We start from the raw sequence: 15,723 nt of genomic DNA, 5'->3' as shown, positions 1-15,723 counted from the left end.
CAGAAACATTGAGCAAATCCATCCTGGTCATGCCCTTCTGCTCTTTCTACAGTAAAATTAGCATGAATGTCCATTCTTGTCACAATATTTCCAGCTGAGATGATGACAGTCAGTAACCTGAGGAAGGCAGGATTCTACAGAAAACACATTTAACAAAATTTTCTTTTAATCTCACCTTGGCAATTCTTATTCCTGTTACCCACTGATGAAGGGTTGCTTGATCATCGCAGCATAAGTACTTGATATATTGTGACTCCTTTTGAATTTGGGGGTGCTGGAAGATATCAATTTATAAAATAAGACAAATGCAGAAATCCAACCACTACACAAAAGTATGAAGGCACACACAGTGACCTCAGTGAGAACACTGCCTATAGGTATCATGTCAACATGAAGATAATTAGAAAAAATAATAATAAAAAAAAAAGCAGCAAACCCAGAGTATAAGAACATTTTAAAAAGATGATACACGAGTTGCCACTGGCAGCATTTTCTTGAAATAATTTTAATGCACTGTAATATGAATTCAAGGGCTACATAAATCTAATAGTGATCTAGATTGATCATAGATTAATGAAGTCTACAAATGCTATGGTTCAAGGTCTACCACTCAATGTATGAACACTGGAAGGAAGCGTGCTTCTCATTGTGGTTTGTCATACGTAAGGCACTCAGACTGAATGCTGAACATAATTAGTTTTCAAAGAGTATGTTAAATTTGTTTAAGCATAAACTCTCAGCTGAAACGGATTTTTCCTTCTAACTGACTGCCTTTCTTCAGGCTGAGTGCTAGCTTTCTTCCTATGGATTTTTATTCTGCTTTATTCTTGCCGTTATTTGCTAACAGTTATGTAAACTGCCATATGTTCCAGATAGAGGATCATTCAAAATGCAACACCGTCAGAAGTAAACTTTTCATCTGTTTGTACCAGAAACCTTTACCATTTTTAAATCTTTTTTGTCCTTTTGGACAAAATTTAGGATCTCTTCTCCTTACTGATCAACACAGTACCAGCATGTGATGATGTGCCATTGCAACTCAAAGATCACCAAATGCCAGGCTGCCTGCTTGTCTGAGACTAAACATCCTCTCTAAGACTCTGAAAGAATTTCATTGCCCTGCTACAGCAGAGAAAGCTGTAAGTCTTTAGTAGCTTGTATGGACTAATACACTGCCATCTCTTGGTACACAAGGAAAAGAATTAAACCAAAGGAAAAGGCTTCATTATCCCTCATTTATGTGTTCATTTTTATTTATATTCTTATAAATTATAGGTGCACAGTTAGGGAAATACTGTGAACGCACAAAACAGCAGCCAAACATGCTCTGAGAATTTGCTATTGTCAAACCTCTCTCTTTTCAGCCTGTGCAGCTGAAAATTCAAAGCGTACCTCCACCTAGCAGCAAGGACCCTGGTTTTATACATATTGTTAAGCCTCCAAAGCAGAGCAATGCTGGACGTGGGGAACTCGGCAGGACCTCTCGCAGGCTGTGAGCAGCCCACCAGCCCAGGGCTGATGTAGGTGCCAGAGGTCTCCTCGCAGATGCCTGCTGGTAGCAGTGCAGAGGCCAAATCCTGCTAAACGGGGTGATCCAGGGGTTCAAAAGCAGAACTGAATACAGAGGTCTTGCTCCTCAGCCACGTGTCCCTGCTTACCCCTCAGCACTGCAGACACCAGGCTTCCCTTGCTTGTGTTGGCCCAACAGTGGCCAACTGTTTAGGAGGCCACATTGCGATTCGAAGAAAAAGGAACTGGTCTGGGTTAAATATAACCCATTTCATCATGCCGTAGTTTTGGTTTGTTTTTTTAAAACCCAGCAGTACACAGCATAGCCTCACATACAGCATGGGGATAAGGCGCACTGTGGCTTGGGGAGAGAACAAGTAGCGAGGGATGGATGAAAGGATGGGACCACGCAAGCCAATATTGCTGCCAAAGCCCTGTATCATCAAATTATGGAGCGAGAGTGAACACACCATGGAGGTAACTGCAAGGAAGAAAAAACCCAAAGGATATTACCCTTGAAGGGTCTCACAGCGACAGATGTGTCCCAGGGCAGTGCTGTGGGTAACTGCATTACAGCTCCTTGTGTGTTTGAACTCAGCTGCTCACACAGGTCATACTATTCACCATTTTTCTGCAAACACATAGCTGGCCGTCTCCCCTGTGAATGATGAATAAGCAAAGTCCACTTCAGCCCTCCGGAAGGGCCCATGGCTACCTTATTACCTTGCTCCCAGGCACTGCCAAGGTGAAAGCTAGGGACATGTCACATTGCAAGCCCAGAGATGCCAGCATACTGGCACCAGGTGCCTTAACTGCAGGGCCGGCACCATGCCCACCCCATGGACCTGTGCCTCAGCCACCCAGTACACTCACAGACCGCCCCTTCACACAGTTCAACAGACAGGACTGTAGCTTGCTGCAATACACCTTTGCCACGTAGCAAACAAGAGGCAGTAACCAGGGTCCCTGGAAAACAGCCTTCTCCAGCTCCCCAGTGTCTGCCTGTCCCTGTCTCCAGCAGCCTCACACAGCCTGAATGCTGCTTAGTGAGCTCTGCTACTGCACTATGTGGCCAGGACACAACGCCTGACAAACCTTATTTCCTTCCACCATTTCTCTATTATGTGACCAAACACAGTGAAAAGCATTAGAGAATTCAGTCTGAATCTTATCCTTAAAAGGATACTGCGAGCAGGCACTTCTCTCTGTGTGGCTGAGTACAGCCCATAGACCTGGGTAACATTATCACCAACAGAGCCAAAAGAACTGGGAGGTGCAAACAAAGACATTGCAACCCTTGATAAATTAAATTCTTCAAGCACTTTTCAACAAGCAACTTGCAATTTTGCTCCAGTGTGTAAGGTCCTACTGAACCCAGCAGATGGCACCCAAAGCTTTCAAAAATGAAAAAAGCAAGGCTTTTTTTTTTTTTTTGTCCTCTTTCATGACAACAAAGTCCAATGTGTCTGCATATCTTCCCTCATTTTCAAATACCACACCTACAGTTTTTTGTTACCAAAAAAAAAAAAAAAAGGAAGAAAAGACTTCCGTAATTTAACACATAATTCATGCAAACATCTGGAGGAAAGTGCACAATGCATAAACAAGGCAGAGGAAGCCATGGCATAGACCAAGCTAGGTAACGGTGCTGCACATAGACACAGCCCTGCCATGGGGATCTGCGGCTGCGGAGCTCAGAGGGGCTACTGCAGACCTCTCCTCTGGGACACTCTACAGAAATACCAGTTCCACACAAACACCCGTACCGTGTCAGAGCAAAGGTCCCTGAACCCAGTATCTGGACTCTGGCAGTGGCCACAAATGGATACCGAGGGAAGAGAAAGAAGATGACCAGTATATATGATACACCCTTCTCTGTACTCACCTTGTCTGCAACTATTTTCAGGTCAGAGGATTTTCTGAGCTGGATGGGGATTTTCTGTATTTAGGTTCTTCAGTGGATTTCTCCTCCAGGTACTCCTGCAGCTTTTTATTGAGCCCAGAAAGAGTTCTGGCATCCACAACATCTTTTACCAACAATTTTCCCATGTCTGCTATACAGTCTATGAAGAACCATCTCCTTTTGCTCTGAATCTGACTCCCACTAGCTTTGTATAACATTCTTGCTTCAGAAGAGACACTGAATGGCTGACCCCTATCCACACCTCTCCATGCCACTCCTGAGCCTAGAGATCTGCATCACATTCCTGGCAAGTTAACTCTTCTCCAGCCTACAAGCTTCTAGTCTCTGCAGTCATTCTTCAAGTCAAAGTCATTCCTTTCCTTTGCTTGTCCTTGTGGCTCTTCCTTGATCCTTCTCCAAGTTTATTGTATTTCTTTGAAATGAGAGGACCAGAACCACACAGGTGAGGGGAAACTATGGACATGTGTCATGGTATGGCAGCATTTGCTGTTTTACCATTTATGCCTTTTCTAATAATTCTTAATGCTTGATTTACGTATCTGACCAGCACTGAGCACTGAAACAAGGCCTTTATGAAGTTATATACCATATCAGCGTCTTGCTCCTGCATAGTACAGGTCAGCTCAAAGTTAGTAATTTCACAGGTGAAGTTCTGACTGCTTTTGACCCTATGCACATTACTGTGTGCATACCTAGACCATATGTCATTTATGATTTTACTGTTCAGAACCTCAGCCTCATAATGGCCTCCCAGAATTCTTCAGTCTGCCCTTTCCTCAATGACCTGAGTAATGTAGCACCATCAGCCAGCTTCCTCACTTCACTGCTTACCCTATCTATGAATATTTTGAGACTGTGGGTTTCTCACCATCCCGAGAAGCTGAGAGGGAACTGTCAGTGAACAAGGCTGTGTCTCATGACAGACAACATGAGAGTTATTTACTGCCTGCCCTCTACCCTATCTTTTACTAGCTATTGTCTCCACTGGGCAATCCATCTTAACTACTGACATTCACCAGTGGGGCCTATTCCAAATTACCCCAATCAGTTCCTTGATTAAATTACTCCAATCAGCAACCATGATTAAATGCAGAGTCACAAGTATATTCTGTCAAATAGGGACTCAACTAGCAAGCTGCTGAATGCCCAGCTCTCATAAGGAAGGTTAAATACCTCAAAACCCTGCAGGCAGTCTGTATCTTTGCTTTGTAACAGCTAAGGACTGTACTGTCTCTCATTTTCTGAGAAGCAGCAGCAGCAGCATTGGCTCTCTTTTTATGTGCAACTTTACCAATGACACATAAAACATAACTTTGTACTGGACCCATAGCCCACTGAGGTTGACTGGAAATATCCCATTACCTTTCTTGAGCTTTGGATCAGGTCCACGGAGGACTGTTCCATGCTGCCAGTGCAGAAGCTGCCCTCAGCAGCTCTGTGCAAGGCCAGACCACAGAAGCAAACACCAGCAGCACCAAGCTTAATACGTAAGGTTTATACCTGTAGAAGATTATTAGTGGCCCAGATGGACGCATTTGGCTTCCCGTGGTTCTTTGATGCACGAAGCCTACTTTGAGTAATGTTTCAGCCAAGACCAGTCACCCCACCCCAGCAGCTTGCTCACTTGGGAAGAACTGTACCACAGTGAAATTACTTTGGCAGTACAAATGGCAGAAGTCTGCTATCAACACTGACCTTTATGAGCTTGACTCTCCACTAAAAGCTTCATGTCATATGCAAAATCTATTAGTACATAAAAGCACTGACTTAGGATAATCAATTCAGAGGAGAATTTGGACAGCTGAAAGTCCCTGGATATTATGATCTAATGTAAAGATCCACGGGAACCAATTTCCTCCTTTCACAGCTCCTGTATCTCAGGGTAGTTGTTTAGTACAGCACACAGACCTAAGGAGGTGTAGTCACCACACAAGTTTGGTTTTGCTAAACTAGATTCATAGTGCCTGTAATAATCTGTGAGACTAATAGAGGTTGTAACAATATCAATCATGACAGTCGTGAGAAATACTGTATTTTTAGGCAAAGTAACACTAACCTCAGTATGCCACAGCCTACACATCTCACACATAGACAGATAAATTACTTTGTTATGTGGTGCATACTGTGTCCTGAAAAGGTCATTAAAATTATCTGATAGCAAAGTGAAAACATCTCCTCTGGAAAGGTGAAGCACCTTTGCCTCTGAAACATGCAGCATCAAAACGAATTATGAAAGACGACTGTCTAAAAAGCAACTACCCCAGAACTCATAGTCTGAATGAGAAGTGGTAATATGCAAGTAAAAAGGGACTCCAGAATTTTTCTCACAGAAAAAAATGGAATCGTGCTTCAAAATGATACGGTGTATTAAAATGCAACATGATTTGTCTACAGAAAACTTTTTTCTCTGTTGATGTCAAAACTCTTAATAGTGATGAATTAGTTGCATCATTGGGTCTGTGTTTTTGGAAGTGTTGGACACCTGTCTAGTTACTTATTAAGGCCTGAGCACCTCAAATGTCAGGCTGCAAAGGGATGTGCTGTGTTCCATGCAGAAAAGCACTGAAAAGGTATGGAACAGAACCTAGTGTTCTCCTCTGACCCACTGTCTCCTCTGTAAGTATCAACTGTAGAGATAAAGAAAGCAGAAGCAATTGAATATAAAGAGCTAATTTTCTGGAGAGGTTTAAAAAAATATTTGTGCACAGATTACATTTTCAGATATAAAATAAACTCTTTGCCTAAGGAAAAAAAGATAAAATCATCGAAAACCTGACGAAATAGGAACTGAACTATGTGGTTTCTATGGTTTGTGCCAAAACAAATGACTAAAGGCCATGTGTGTATGAAATGAGAGATTATCCCAATAAAATGGTATTTTGCTTTGCCTTTGTCCAACACTGAAGATGAAAAGTAAACTGAATTTACGCAGGCATCTCATTGGATCCCTTGCCCCAAAATATATGGATCATTGCTCAGTCTCTGAGGCAGAAACAATAGCCAGAAGCATAGAGTTACTAACTTTGGATCAAAAGCTTTGGCTTTAGGCCAGATTTTCACCAAATGGTCAGTTTTTGGATACCTTATCTTCTACGTATGAACTTGTGCTATGTTGAACTAGATTCTCAGAAAAGCTGAGACTCTTCTGGCTCCCATGACTGCAAGGAGAATTAATACTCAGCACCTTTCAAAAATCACACCAATGTGGTTCAAATTTGCCATCTACTATTAAACGTGGTCAAATTCTGATGCTGTGCACTCTCTGCATTAAAGTGACCACACTTAATTGATCTTTTGAAGACATGTGTGAACTGTACAGAGATAAAACAGTAACTGTCCTATTATAAAGAAATGATACCTACATAAGGAAGATATGACCTACATTTCTCTAACAACCAAGGCAAAATTTTTAGGTCATTAAAAATACATGTAATAGCCACTGTAGCCAAAGAGAACTGCTTTATGCAGCAAATCATATTTTCCAAAGCTATTATATTCCATTTCCCACTGTCCATTCTCTGTCCTTATTCTCCCCATTGTTTATGCATCAGTCTTGCAAAACTGTGTGCATGTACTATGACCGTAATCCCACATATCTGAAAGTGTTCTGTAATAGAGTATGTCTGCTTTTGCTTTTTCACTTTATTTAGCAATGAATTTTACTCTGAAATATTTATCTGAAGCATTCATGCTAACACAATCTTCAAACCTTTCACATGAAGAAACAAAAATCTCCTGTTTTCTGTCCTCATTTCCTGCACTAGCCATTGGTTCTACATCTTTTTCCTACCATTTGCTATCACAAACATTGCTAATTCTCACCTTCTCCCTTCTTAACTGTCAATGTTTTGAATGTATTATGTACATGACTCAGTCTGGGACTGAGCATACTGGGTGTGAGGGAGGAGGGAACCAGCAGCAGAGCAACTAAATACTAAATTACTTGGTAGAATGATGCCACTGTTCCAAACAGACACTATTCTTGAAATCTACTTCTAAAATTCTTTAGATCATTAGAAATTTCTTTAAAAAAAAAATTAGTTTCCAAACGACACCAGGAAAACTTAGCCGTTTCGACTACACAGGAAAATGTGCCCAGCTGTGGAAATAGAGGATGATTTGCCTTTGTCTCAGTTAATCCCCAGGAAACCAATTTTTTTCATCCTAGATTAATTCAGCATTATGCACCATTACCTCCAGATTACTCAAGCACAACCAGCACCAATAAACTATAATTAAATCCACTCTTTGTCACAGACACATCAGACTGACTAAACCAGCAAATTTGCATATAGATTACCTTGCTATTTTGTCTGCTTCAGAGGAGTTTTCCACATGGTGTGACAAAACCAGCTTCTTGACTAGCGTGTGTGTGCACAGACACACATTCTCAATGTACAAAATAAACATTATGTTCATAATTTCTGCTCAGTGCAATGGATGCTGTTGCTAGCACGATGAACTGATTGATCCCTTCCCTCATGGTGGAATCCTTTGGTTTTGAGGGCTTTCAGCTTCAGAATATGAAATACCTCACAAAAGTCTCACCCATTTCCACAGTGTTTCCCCTGTAACATAGTAGATGGTGAAAGAGAAGGTCTGCAGGGAATCCATGCACAAAAATTCGCATTTGTAAATGCAAAAGCAACTGTGAGGAACCAAGCCACTCCAACTGGCACACTTGCTGCATGTGGTGTGTGAAATTACGTTTTCTATGAAGGAAAGATATATTTGTTCCCTCATCGTTTCTCTCCCAGGAGTGACCAGCACTCTGCAGGGTGGCGGGGACGGCTGTGCTACTACCCTCTCCCACCTCCTCTGCATGGAACAGAGGGACAGATCTGACCTTAACAGGTGCAGGTTTGAGTGAAGGTCTTCTTCCACACTTGGCTGCCCTTTCCCTTCCTCTTTTCTGCATATGGAGGTCTCTATTAAGAAAAGACTCACTTCATCTGATGTCAGTGAAGGGTGGGATCTTGAAATTTTTGTAAGCATTACATTTACGCTGAGTAGGAAATAGGAAGAATCTACATGTTTACAGAAGCAGATGTCCCAAAAGCATTTATTTTATTCAGAGACTCAATTTTTAATATGTCGAGGCTTCTTTGTGTTGTTTTTTTGTTTTACACGTGGGACTTCCTTTCAGGGAGGAAGGCTTGTTTAGCAGTTATATAAGGTTATATATAGCTCAGCACAGACCAAGTAGCTACTAGGAAATAAGAGCTCTTCAAGCTTTACAGTTGCCCCAAAACTTAAGGATTCCTAAAAGCCAACTCCATTGGAGCCTCTGCCAAGCTGCACTCTCATCTTCAGGACCCAGCCACATCAGTTCTGGTTTGCTGCACAGGGACAGCTAAAGGTGACCCTGCTCTCTGACACCAGCCAGCCAGCTGGGCTCTTTTCAGTTGGTCCCAGCTGGGCTTTCAGCTGCCTGAGAGAAGCTGATATGAGGAAGCAACTGCTTTGTTCAGTTACTGCAGTTGTCTCCTGAATCGTCCTGAAAGGAAGCTCCTGAATAAGCTCAGCAAAGTGCTTTCTTTTTTCTGGTAGACACTGTGATGTGTCTTTGAATTCTTTCTGGCTTTTTCTACCCTTTTCCCCATTATCTCCTCAGTGTCTTGATGGTTAACGAATATGCAAAAACAACCCCATTTTTGTTCTGAGTTACAGTATATAAAATGGGGTGCTGATGTAATGGGAAGAAATGATGGACAAAGAGCACTCACAACACATCATGCTTCTCTAGCTATAAGAGGAACATCCTACAGGATGGATCTGCAGACAAGATATTTTTATATTTGAGCTAGTTTAAAACAGCTAGTCCAGGTGCAGTTCCAACAACACAGGCTGCAAAAACTACCCCAGCTTCTGGCTAAGTATCAAAGCAACCCGCTCATGATGACCACGACCTTGTTGCTACACTAACACCAGCCCCCAAGCCAGCATCAACCAAGTAACGCAGGTATGACCACTGAAATTGAAATTAAATGGCTAGATTAAAAAAGAAACAGGACAGAGAGAGCTGCCAGCTCCCCGTGACTGGATGCATCTTAGCTGGGACAGGCACTAGGACCAAAGGCTCACTGTCTTTGTAAGCCCCTTGCTCCACTGTAGCCTAACAGAAGAAACTGGAAAAAAAGGTTGAATCCCATCTAGAGACATCAAGGTGAAGCTCCATTCAAAGAAATGTCTTGAAGATTTTGAGGCAAAAGCCCACATAGCTCAGAGCAGGGTCAGACAACCTGAGAAATCTCATCGTTTTAGCTAAAACCAAGTCACCAGGGCCGTGATTAACATTAGTTATAGCATTCCTCTTTCCCGTAAGTTCTTGGTGATGCCTGGCACATAGAGACAAAAACGGCAGGAATGCTCTGTTTGTTCTTGTAACATCTCTTGAGAGCTCTTCCCTCCATAAAGACACATCATAAAGATGACCAAGGCTGGAGGGAGGCAAAAAGAAATGTTTTATCTTTTCCCCTTGGTAGCGTGAGACAGGACCTTTGAAGACAGCTACAAATGTTACAGGTTTTAGTCTAGTTATTTGTTTTAGAAGGCTCATCATTCAAATGGGGACTGGAGGAAAAGAAGGGATGTTTCCTTCAAGCATGAGGCCATACTCAACTCCACCTCAGCCCACATCACTGGCCATTTGATGCCATTTGAATGAACAAAGGGCATTTCTCCTGTTCTTGAAGTAAGGATGCCAATTAGATTAACCAGTAGGAAATACAGTATTTTTTTCAACTCAATGCTCAAATCTGGGAAATTATGTCTGGTTCTGAATTCAGCAGGATTTTCCACCTAGCACAGAAACAAGATACTGCTGAAGCTGTTAAGTCCTTGCATTTCTTCCTCACAATAAAGTACAAGCTGGTCTCTTGCCTTTGAGCTGGGCAGTTTCTTTTGCTAAGTTTGAAACACAGCAAAGCAAGTTACTTGGCTAATGACTGCTCACTGTTTTGACACAGCTATTCCTAAGGGGCAGCTTAGAAAGATACAATTCTCTTAAAAAATGTAGTGGCATGCTATTATTCAAAACCCTTCCAAGTGGTGTTACAGCTTGCTGGAGCTAATAAGGGCTGCAGACTAACCTATTTTCCAAAATATGAAAATCTCCTTTGATTTACAGGCATCTTCAGTGAACAGCTAGCATGGGCTATGGCTGCTACTCTTCCAACTGCTTTCCCCCGTTTGCTTTAAAGACAGATAATCTCCTGCAGCCAACGCAAACAAGTAACCAGAAGAGAACCTCTGCAGAGCCCCCAGTCCCAAGGCACACACAGGGGAATGAAAGAGCTTTGAAGAAACAGCAGTGTAGCCTTGTGGAGAAATTTCTATCTGGCTTGGACTGAGATGGGTGTCTAAGTTCCTTAAAAATTACTAGGTGACCAGTATAATAAAGATAAATGTCTACCTGTTAAAATCTATTGCCGTTTGGTCGCTGCACCTGCCTGCAAAAGTACTGTCATTTCATCTTGAGGACTTTATTCTCAAAATATGGCAGGATGAGAGATATCTCGAGAATGATGGTTTGTTTTCCTTCAACATCTCAGGACAAGTGTGCCCCAGCAAGAAAGATACTTTCTTCTGGGAGACTTCCATATAAAAACAGACAGGAACAAAAATTGACTAAGTGTAATAAATGACTCCGTGTTCCTGTCCATACACTTTTGTGTCACCAAGCATCCAATCATTTAACTTTGCTCCTTCCCTCAGCCCACAGATCTCCAGTTGCATTACACCCTCAGCTCCAGCCTCCAAAGGTAAGAGGATATGAACGAACTCATCTCCTGCATGCCTTCAAAAAGGTATATATAGAATTCAAATTAATGTACAGAAATCACAATAAATATGAAACTCTCCATTGCATCACTCTTAGAAAGCCATTGTAAGCGGAATGCTTCCACTTCTGAAACAACAGAAGACGTGAAGATACCAATACTTGCCCATACTTCCTGACCAACTCCAGCCACCGCAGAAGACAGCTGTTAAGAGAAGCCAAGTCTGAAACTGAGCTGGTCAGGAATCTACCAAATGCTGATTTGTGGGAATTAAAATGAAGAACAATCACTGTAACATAATCTATTCATCACTAGGTAGTGTTGCTCAGATATAATGATCTTATCAATATGTTTATTCTAGTATACCGCAAACACATTTTAGAAGCATCACAGCAAACAGTTTTGCTAAGCGGGTTTCATACATTTATAAGCCTATTACACATAAAGCTTTCCCCAGTGAGCTTTTGATCTTGTTCTTCACATTTCACATTGAGAGTACAGGACTAACATCACACATCCAATAGAGCATTTCAGTCGTCGTGACTTTTTTTTGTATAAGTTCTTATTTATAGCATACCTCTTTCCACAAAAGATGGCCGTAAGTCCAGAAAGTTTTCCTAATTGTTGTAAACAGTTAAACACATTGCTACATACACTTCAAAAATCATGCTTTTATTTTCATCTGATCAGAATGTGAAAAACTCTTATCAGTCAAATAATTCTTTGACCAGACATCTGTTTAGAAAATCAATTTCCCCTTATTTTTTAAATCAGCTCCCCTTTTACTTTTTTTTTCATTAGAAGTTTTATTTTTCAGAAATAATGCCTACCTGTTAACTTCAGAAGGCTCACCCCTGTTTTACAAACAAGGATAAAGTGGCTTTTTGCAGAGCATTTTGCAGAGAACTATAGTATTAAAACTGGTCATCTGTGTTAATTAGACACATCTGCTTCAGAAAGTAAGTCTGGTCTATAAACCACTTCTGCTTGGCCATGTGTAAATTAGGCTAGCAGACATTTTGAAACTGAATAAAAAAGCACTGTAAGTGTGCAGCTACTGCCAGAAGTATGGTTTGTGACCTCTGAAATTAATGTTTCCCATACTTCTTTTCTGAGATAGGAAGACAGTGTGTTTTCTAATATCTTGTTGGCACTGCGGGCCTGTAAATAGAGAAGCGTCAACAAGATTATCTTCCTTCTTGTACCAGTAATCCCACTGTAATCTAAAATCCGTATTAATGACAGATAGCAAGCAAGGCCTAATTACTGCAACCTCAAAGCTTCATTTCTGCTATCTGAACTATGTAAAAAGCATAGGCTTCTTTTCCTTTCCTGAAAGAAATGCAGAATTCTCAGCCTTTTTGCAGTGCTGTTGCCTGGAGAGGCAGCAATAAGATACTTCAACAGCAAACACTGATTTTCACGAGTGGGTGAACAACGTCCTTTGCCCTCCTGCCACAAATAGTTGCATAATAAAATATGGCAACTGAGATGTTTATTCCTGCAAGGTTTTGCATCTCAGTTCAACAAACCACTCAACAGGTACAACTATACTGCAAATAAAAGGTAGACTTACTTCTTAGTATATAGTCCACAGCACTTATAATGTCAACGTTAGGGACTGCCAGTCTTAATCATACATCTGCCTTGTGTGCCATTTGTCCAGATGTGTCCAGTCACCTGAACAGTCTGAATATGGAAGCATATTCAGGCTTGTTTTGAAGACAACTTTATAGACCCAGTGCAGACACATATCATAGGACTACAAGTCCTTAAAATTAAGGTTCTAAAGACCTGTTGCTGATCAACAATGAAGCGAAGAAGAAAATAGAAATGATTTTGCAGGAGGTATTCTATCTCAGGGTATCCAAAGCTTCAAATTTAAACATGTTTACATACAAAAGAACCTGTGTGTGACATTTGCAGAACTTACGGTTTGTGTACGTTACCTTTAAGACAAAGCAGTGATCTGTAGGCGCCTTATATTTCACTTTGTGTTGAGAACCATAATAAACGTTCATATTCTCAAATTGAATGAAACATGCCAGATCCCGTGATGTCTATAAATGAAAACCAAGTACATCGTTGTTAGAACAAATTGAATTTTGATGTGAAACTCATTAGTAGGACTTTTTCAAGTGCGTTAATGCCCATGTTTTTTACTTTCTCAGCTGTCATGAAGTTGACTGAAGAAAGGTTAATTTTAAATGTGTGCATTCTTAAACTAACAATTGAAAAAGGGTTAGTACACATTAGGAATAATATATAACACAAACACAGTGCAACATTTTGTTGCTGTTCTGGTTTTGCTGTGCTTTATTGCTTTTTGTGAAGATTTTGGCTTATGGCTAACAAGACCAAATAGAACACCACAGTAACAATTAACTTTAGTAAAATAGATAAAGGCCTAGCAACTACATCCTTACAATTCTAAGTGGAGAAAGGAGGTTTGGGGTTCCAAATTCTTTTGAGAGCTCGTTTTTCTTCGGTATGTCACAAACAAGCTCTCATCAGGAAATAAGCACTCATGTAATCTATTTTGCTTTGCGTTTTCTCAAATTTACTGGCATCATTCCTTTTCTGTTTATTGCAACATTTGCCTGTTCACAATATATTGCTAAAGTAACAATGCTTCTGTTGCTGGCACACTTCTCAGTGCAGAATTCTGCATACAAAGCATAAGTTTTGCAATTCTTTGAGTGGAAATGCAAAGGAAACCAGGAAATTGTGGAAAAAAAAACCCCAACACCAAACCACAAATCCTCTCTACCCCTAAGACTGGGGTTTATTTCCACATATGAAGGTTCTTCTATGCTGTTCTCATTCTTACTGATACTTTTATTACAATACACCCTTGAGTTGGATTTATTTACAAATTGAGTTTGCAAGTAAGCTTTGTGGGGAGAGGAAAAACTCCATAGTATATGTAGACAGGGCTTCTCTCTCTCCCATCTCCCTTGAAGCTGATGTCAAAGATTTTGTCATTGACTGTGTGGACCTAGGATTTTCCAACACTGTAAATTCTTAAATGTGCTCAATTCAATGAGTTGATCCTTTTCTTTACAAACCAGGTAATAGCAATTTAGAGCAATATGAATGCAGTTGTCATTTTCTTCAAAGTAAGGAACAAATTTTTATGCAAGGGATAAAGGCACTTACTGCTAGCATTTCTGCAATGTTAAATGACAAAGCAACACATGTAACCAACACATTTTAAAATTGTATCTGCAATTCTGCTTCTGCTGTTTTGTGACCCTGTCCATTAACAGCATGTTTCTGAATGGGATGTGAGTAATGCTGAAGAAAGAAATTAAGTCAGCAGTGCTGACTGGTGCTTGGTTTCTTAAAAAAAATACAAAACCAAAACAGAACCAAAACCACCAAAGGCGTGTGTGTATAATTACCTGAATGTGTCTCTGTATTTTCACATTTGCCATGTGTTCTACAGCCAACATGAAGTGTCAAAAGTATGTCAGATTTACAAATGAAAACATGATTATATGATGAACTTCAAAACAGCTGCAGCAGCTGAAGATACTATTGTCTGCCAACTGTTTGTTTCTGTACCTCAGTGAAAGATCATTCTACCCACAACTGAATGACTTCAGCAAGGTGCATGTGCATTCTTCATACCACCCTGACATGGGATGAACTCTCATAATTTAAGGACTTTGACTGAAGAGCTGTACTGAATTCTGTTGCAGTGCTTCAAGATGTTTAGCACCCTAACTGCAGCCTGCTCATCTACCAGAGATTACTGTTTCCACAAAAGACAAGTCTACCTGAGCCTCAGCTGTTCCAATACAGAGCCCAGTAACTAACTTAAATCACCATTAAACATAGATTTGAACTGAGAAACTTGACCTTCTCTGGAACGGCTGAGGCATGGACGTACGCATCCTTTTGCTGAAGGCTGTTAGAGAAGCAGGAGCAAACAGTTGATTGTGATACCATTTAGCTTAACTATCTGCTAAAGAACTAGCTTCAAGGTCCTCTGTCCCTGCAAGTACCTGAGTTGGTGATATAGTGAATTTGAAACACTCACACAGTTCCTTAAAATGGCTCAGTTATAGGCAGGGTGCTGTACAGGGTGCAAGGACTAACAGGCAATAAAGCGTTAAACAGCAGTTAAAAGACAACTGCATGGCTCCATCCTGAGCCTATGCTTGCAGTCTATTACCTGAAAAAATGGAAGCACTTTCCTCATTTGCACTGTGATGGAAAGTCACTGAAACTGGTATGATTGGGTGATGAAAAAAGGCTGTGTAGCTATCAGTACATGCTTGCCCTGCTTCGGCACCATTCTGCTGGCCACCGTTGGAGGCAGGCTACAAGGAAATGTCCAAGATGGACTTTTCATTTGAGTATTCTTACACTCTTCCCACCTTGAGTCCCTTCCAAATAGCATTCTAGTTCCTAATTGATAGGATATTGTGTGTCTGCAACATGATTTGAGGTTTGAAAGCTGTTATTTCAGGGTCAAGTAAAGTCATAATAAATTGCTGTGAA

General features: G+C 40.9%; 1 protein-coding gene and 1 long non-coding RNA gene across 2 annotated transcripts in view; one reads left to right on the top strand and one right to left on the bottom strand.

Moving 5' to 3' along the window:
* LOC121086072 (amyloid beta precursor protein binding family B member 1 interacting protein) overlaps window positions 1-15,723 on the bottom strand; it is a 66,696-nt gene that overhangs the window by 8,722 nt on the left and 42,251 nt on the right. The window contains exons 10-11 of the mRNA XM_040589266.1: window positions 13,164-13,274; window positions 176-274 (exon numbers count right to left, since the gene is read on the bottom strand). Coding sequence (XP_040445200.1) covers window positions 176-274; window positions 13,164-13,274 — 210 coding nt within the window. The remainder of the gene's footprint in view (window positions 1-175; window positions 275-13,163; window positions 13,275-15,723) is intronic.
* Window positions 281-11,005, top strand: LOC121086079. Its single transcript, XR_005827279.1, has 2 exons — window positions 281-3,415; window positions 3,642-11,005. It is a non-coding gene; the product is annotated as an uncharacterized LOC121086079 (long non-coding RNA).

This window comes from Falco naumanni, chromosome 4, assembly GCF_017639655.2.
Source record: "Falco naumanni isolate bFalNau1 chromosome 4, bFalNau1.pat, whole genome shotgun sequence".
Taxonomy (NCBI): Eukaryota; Metazoa; Chordata; class Aves; order Falconiformes; family Falconidae; genus Falco; species Falco naumanni.
Note: the sequence above shows the minus strand (reverse complement) of the source record. Positions and strands in the feature narration are given on the sequence as shown.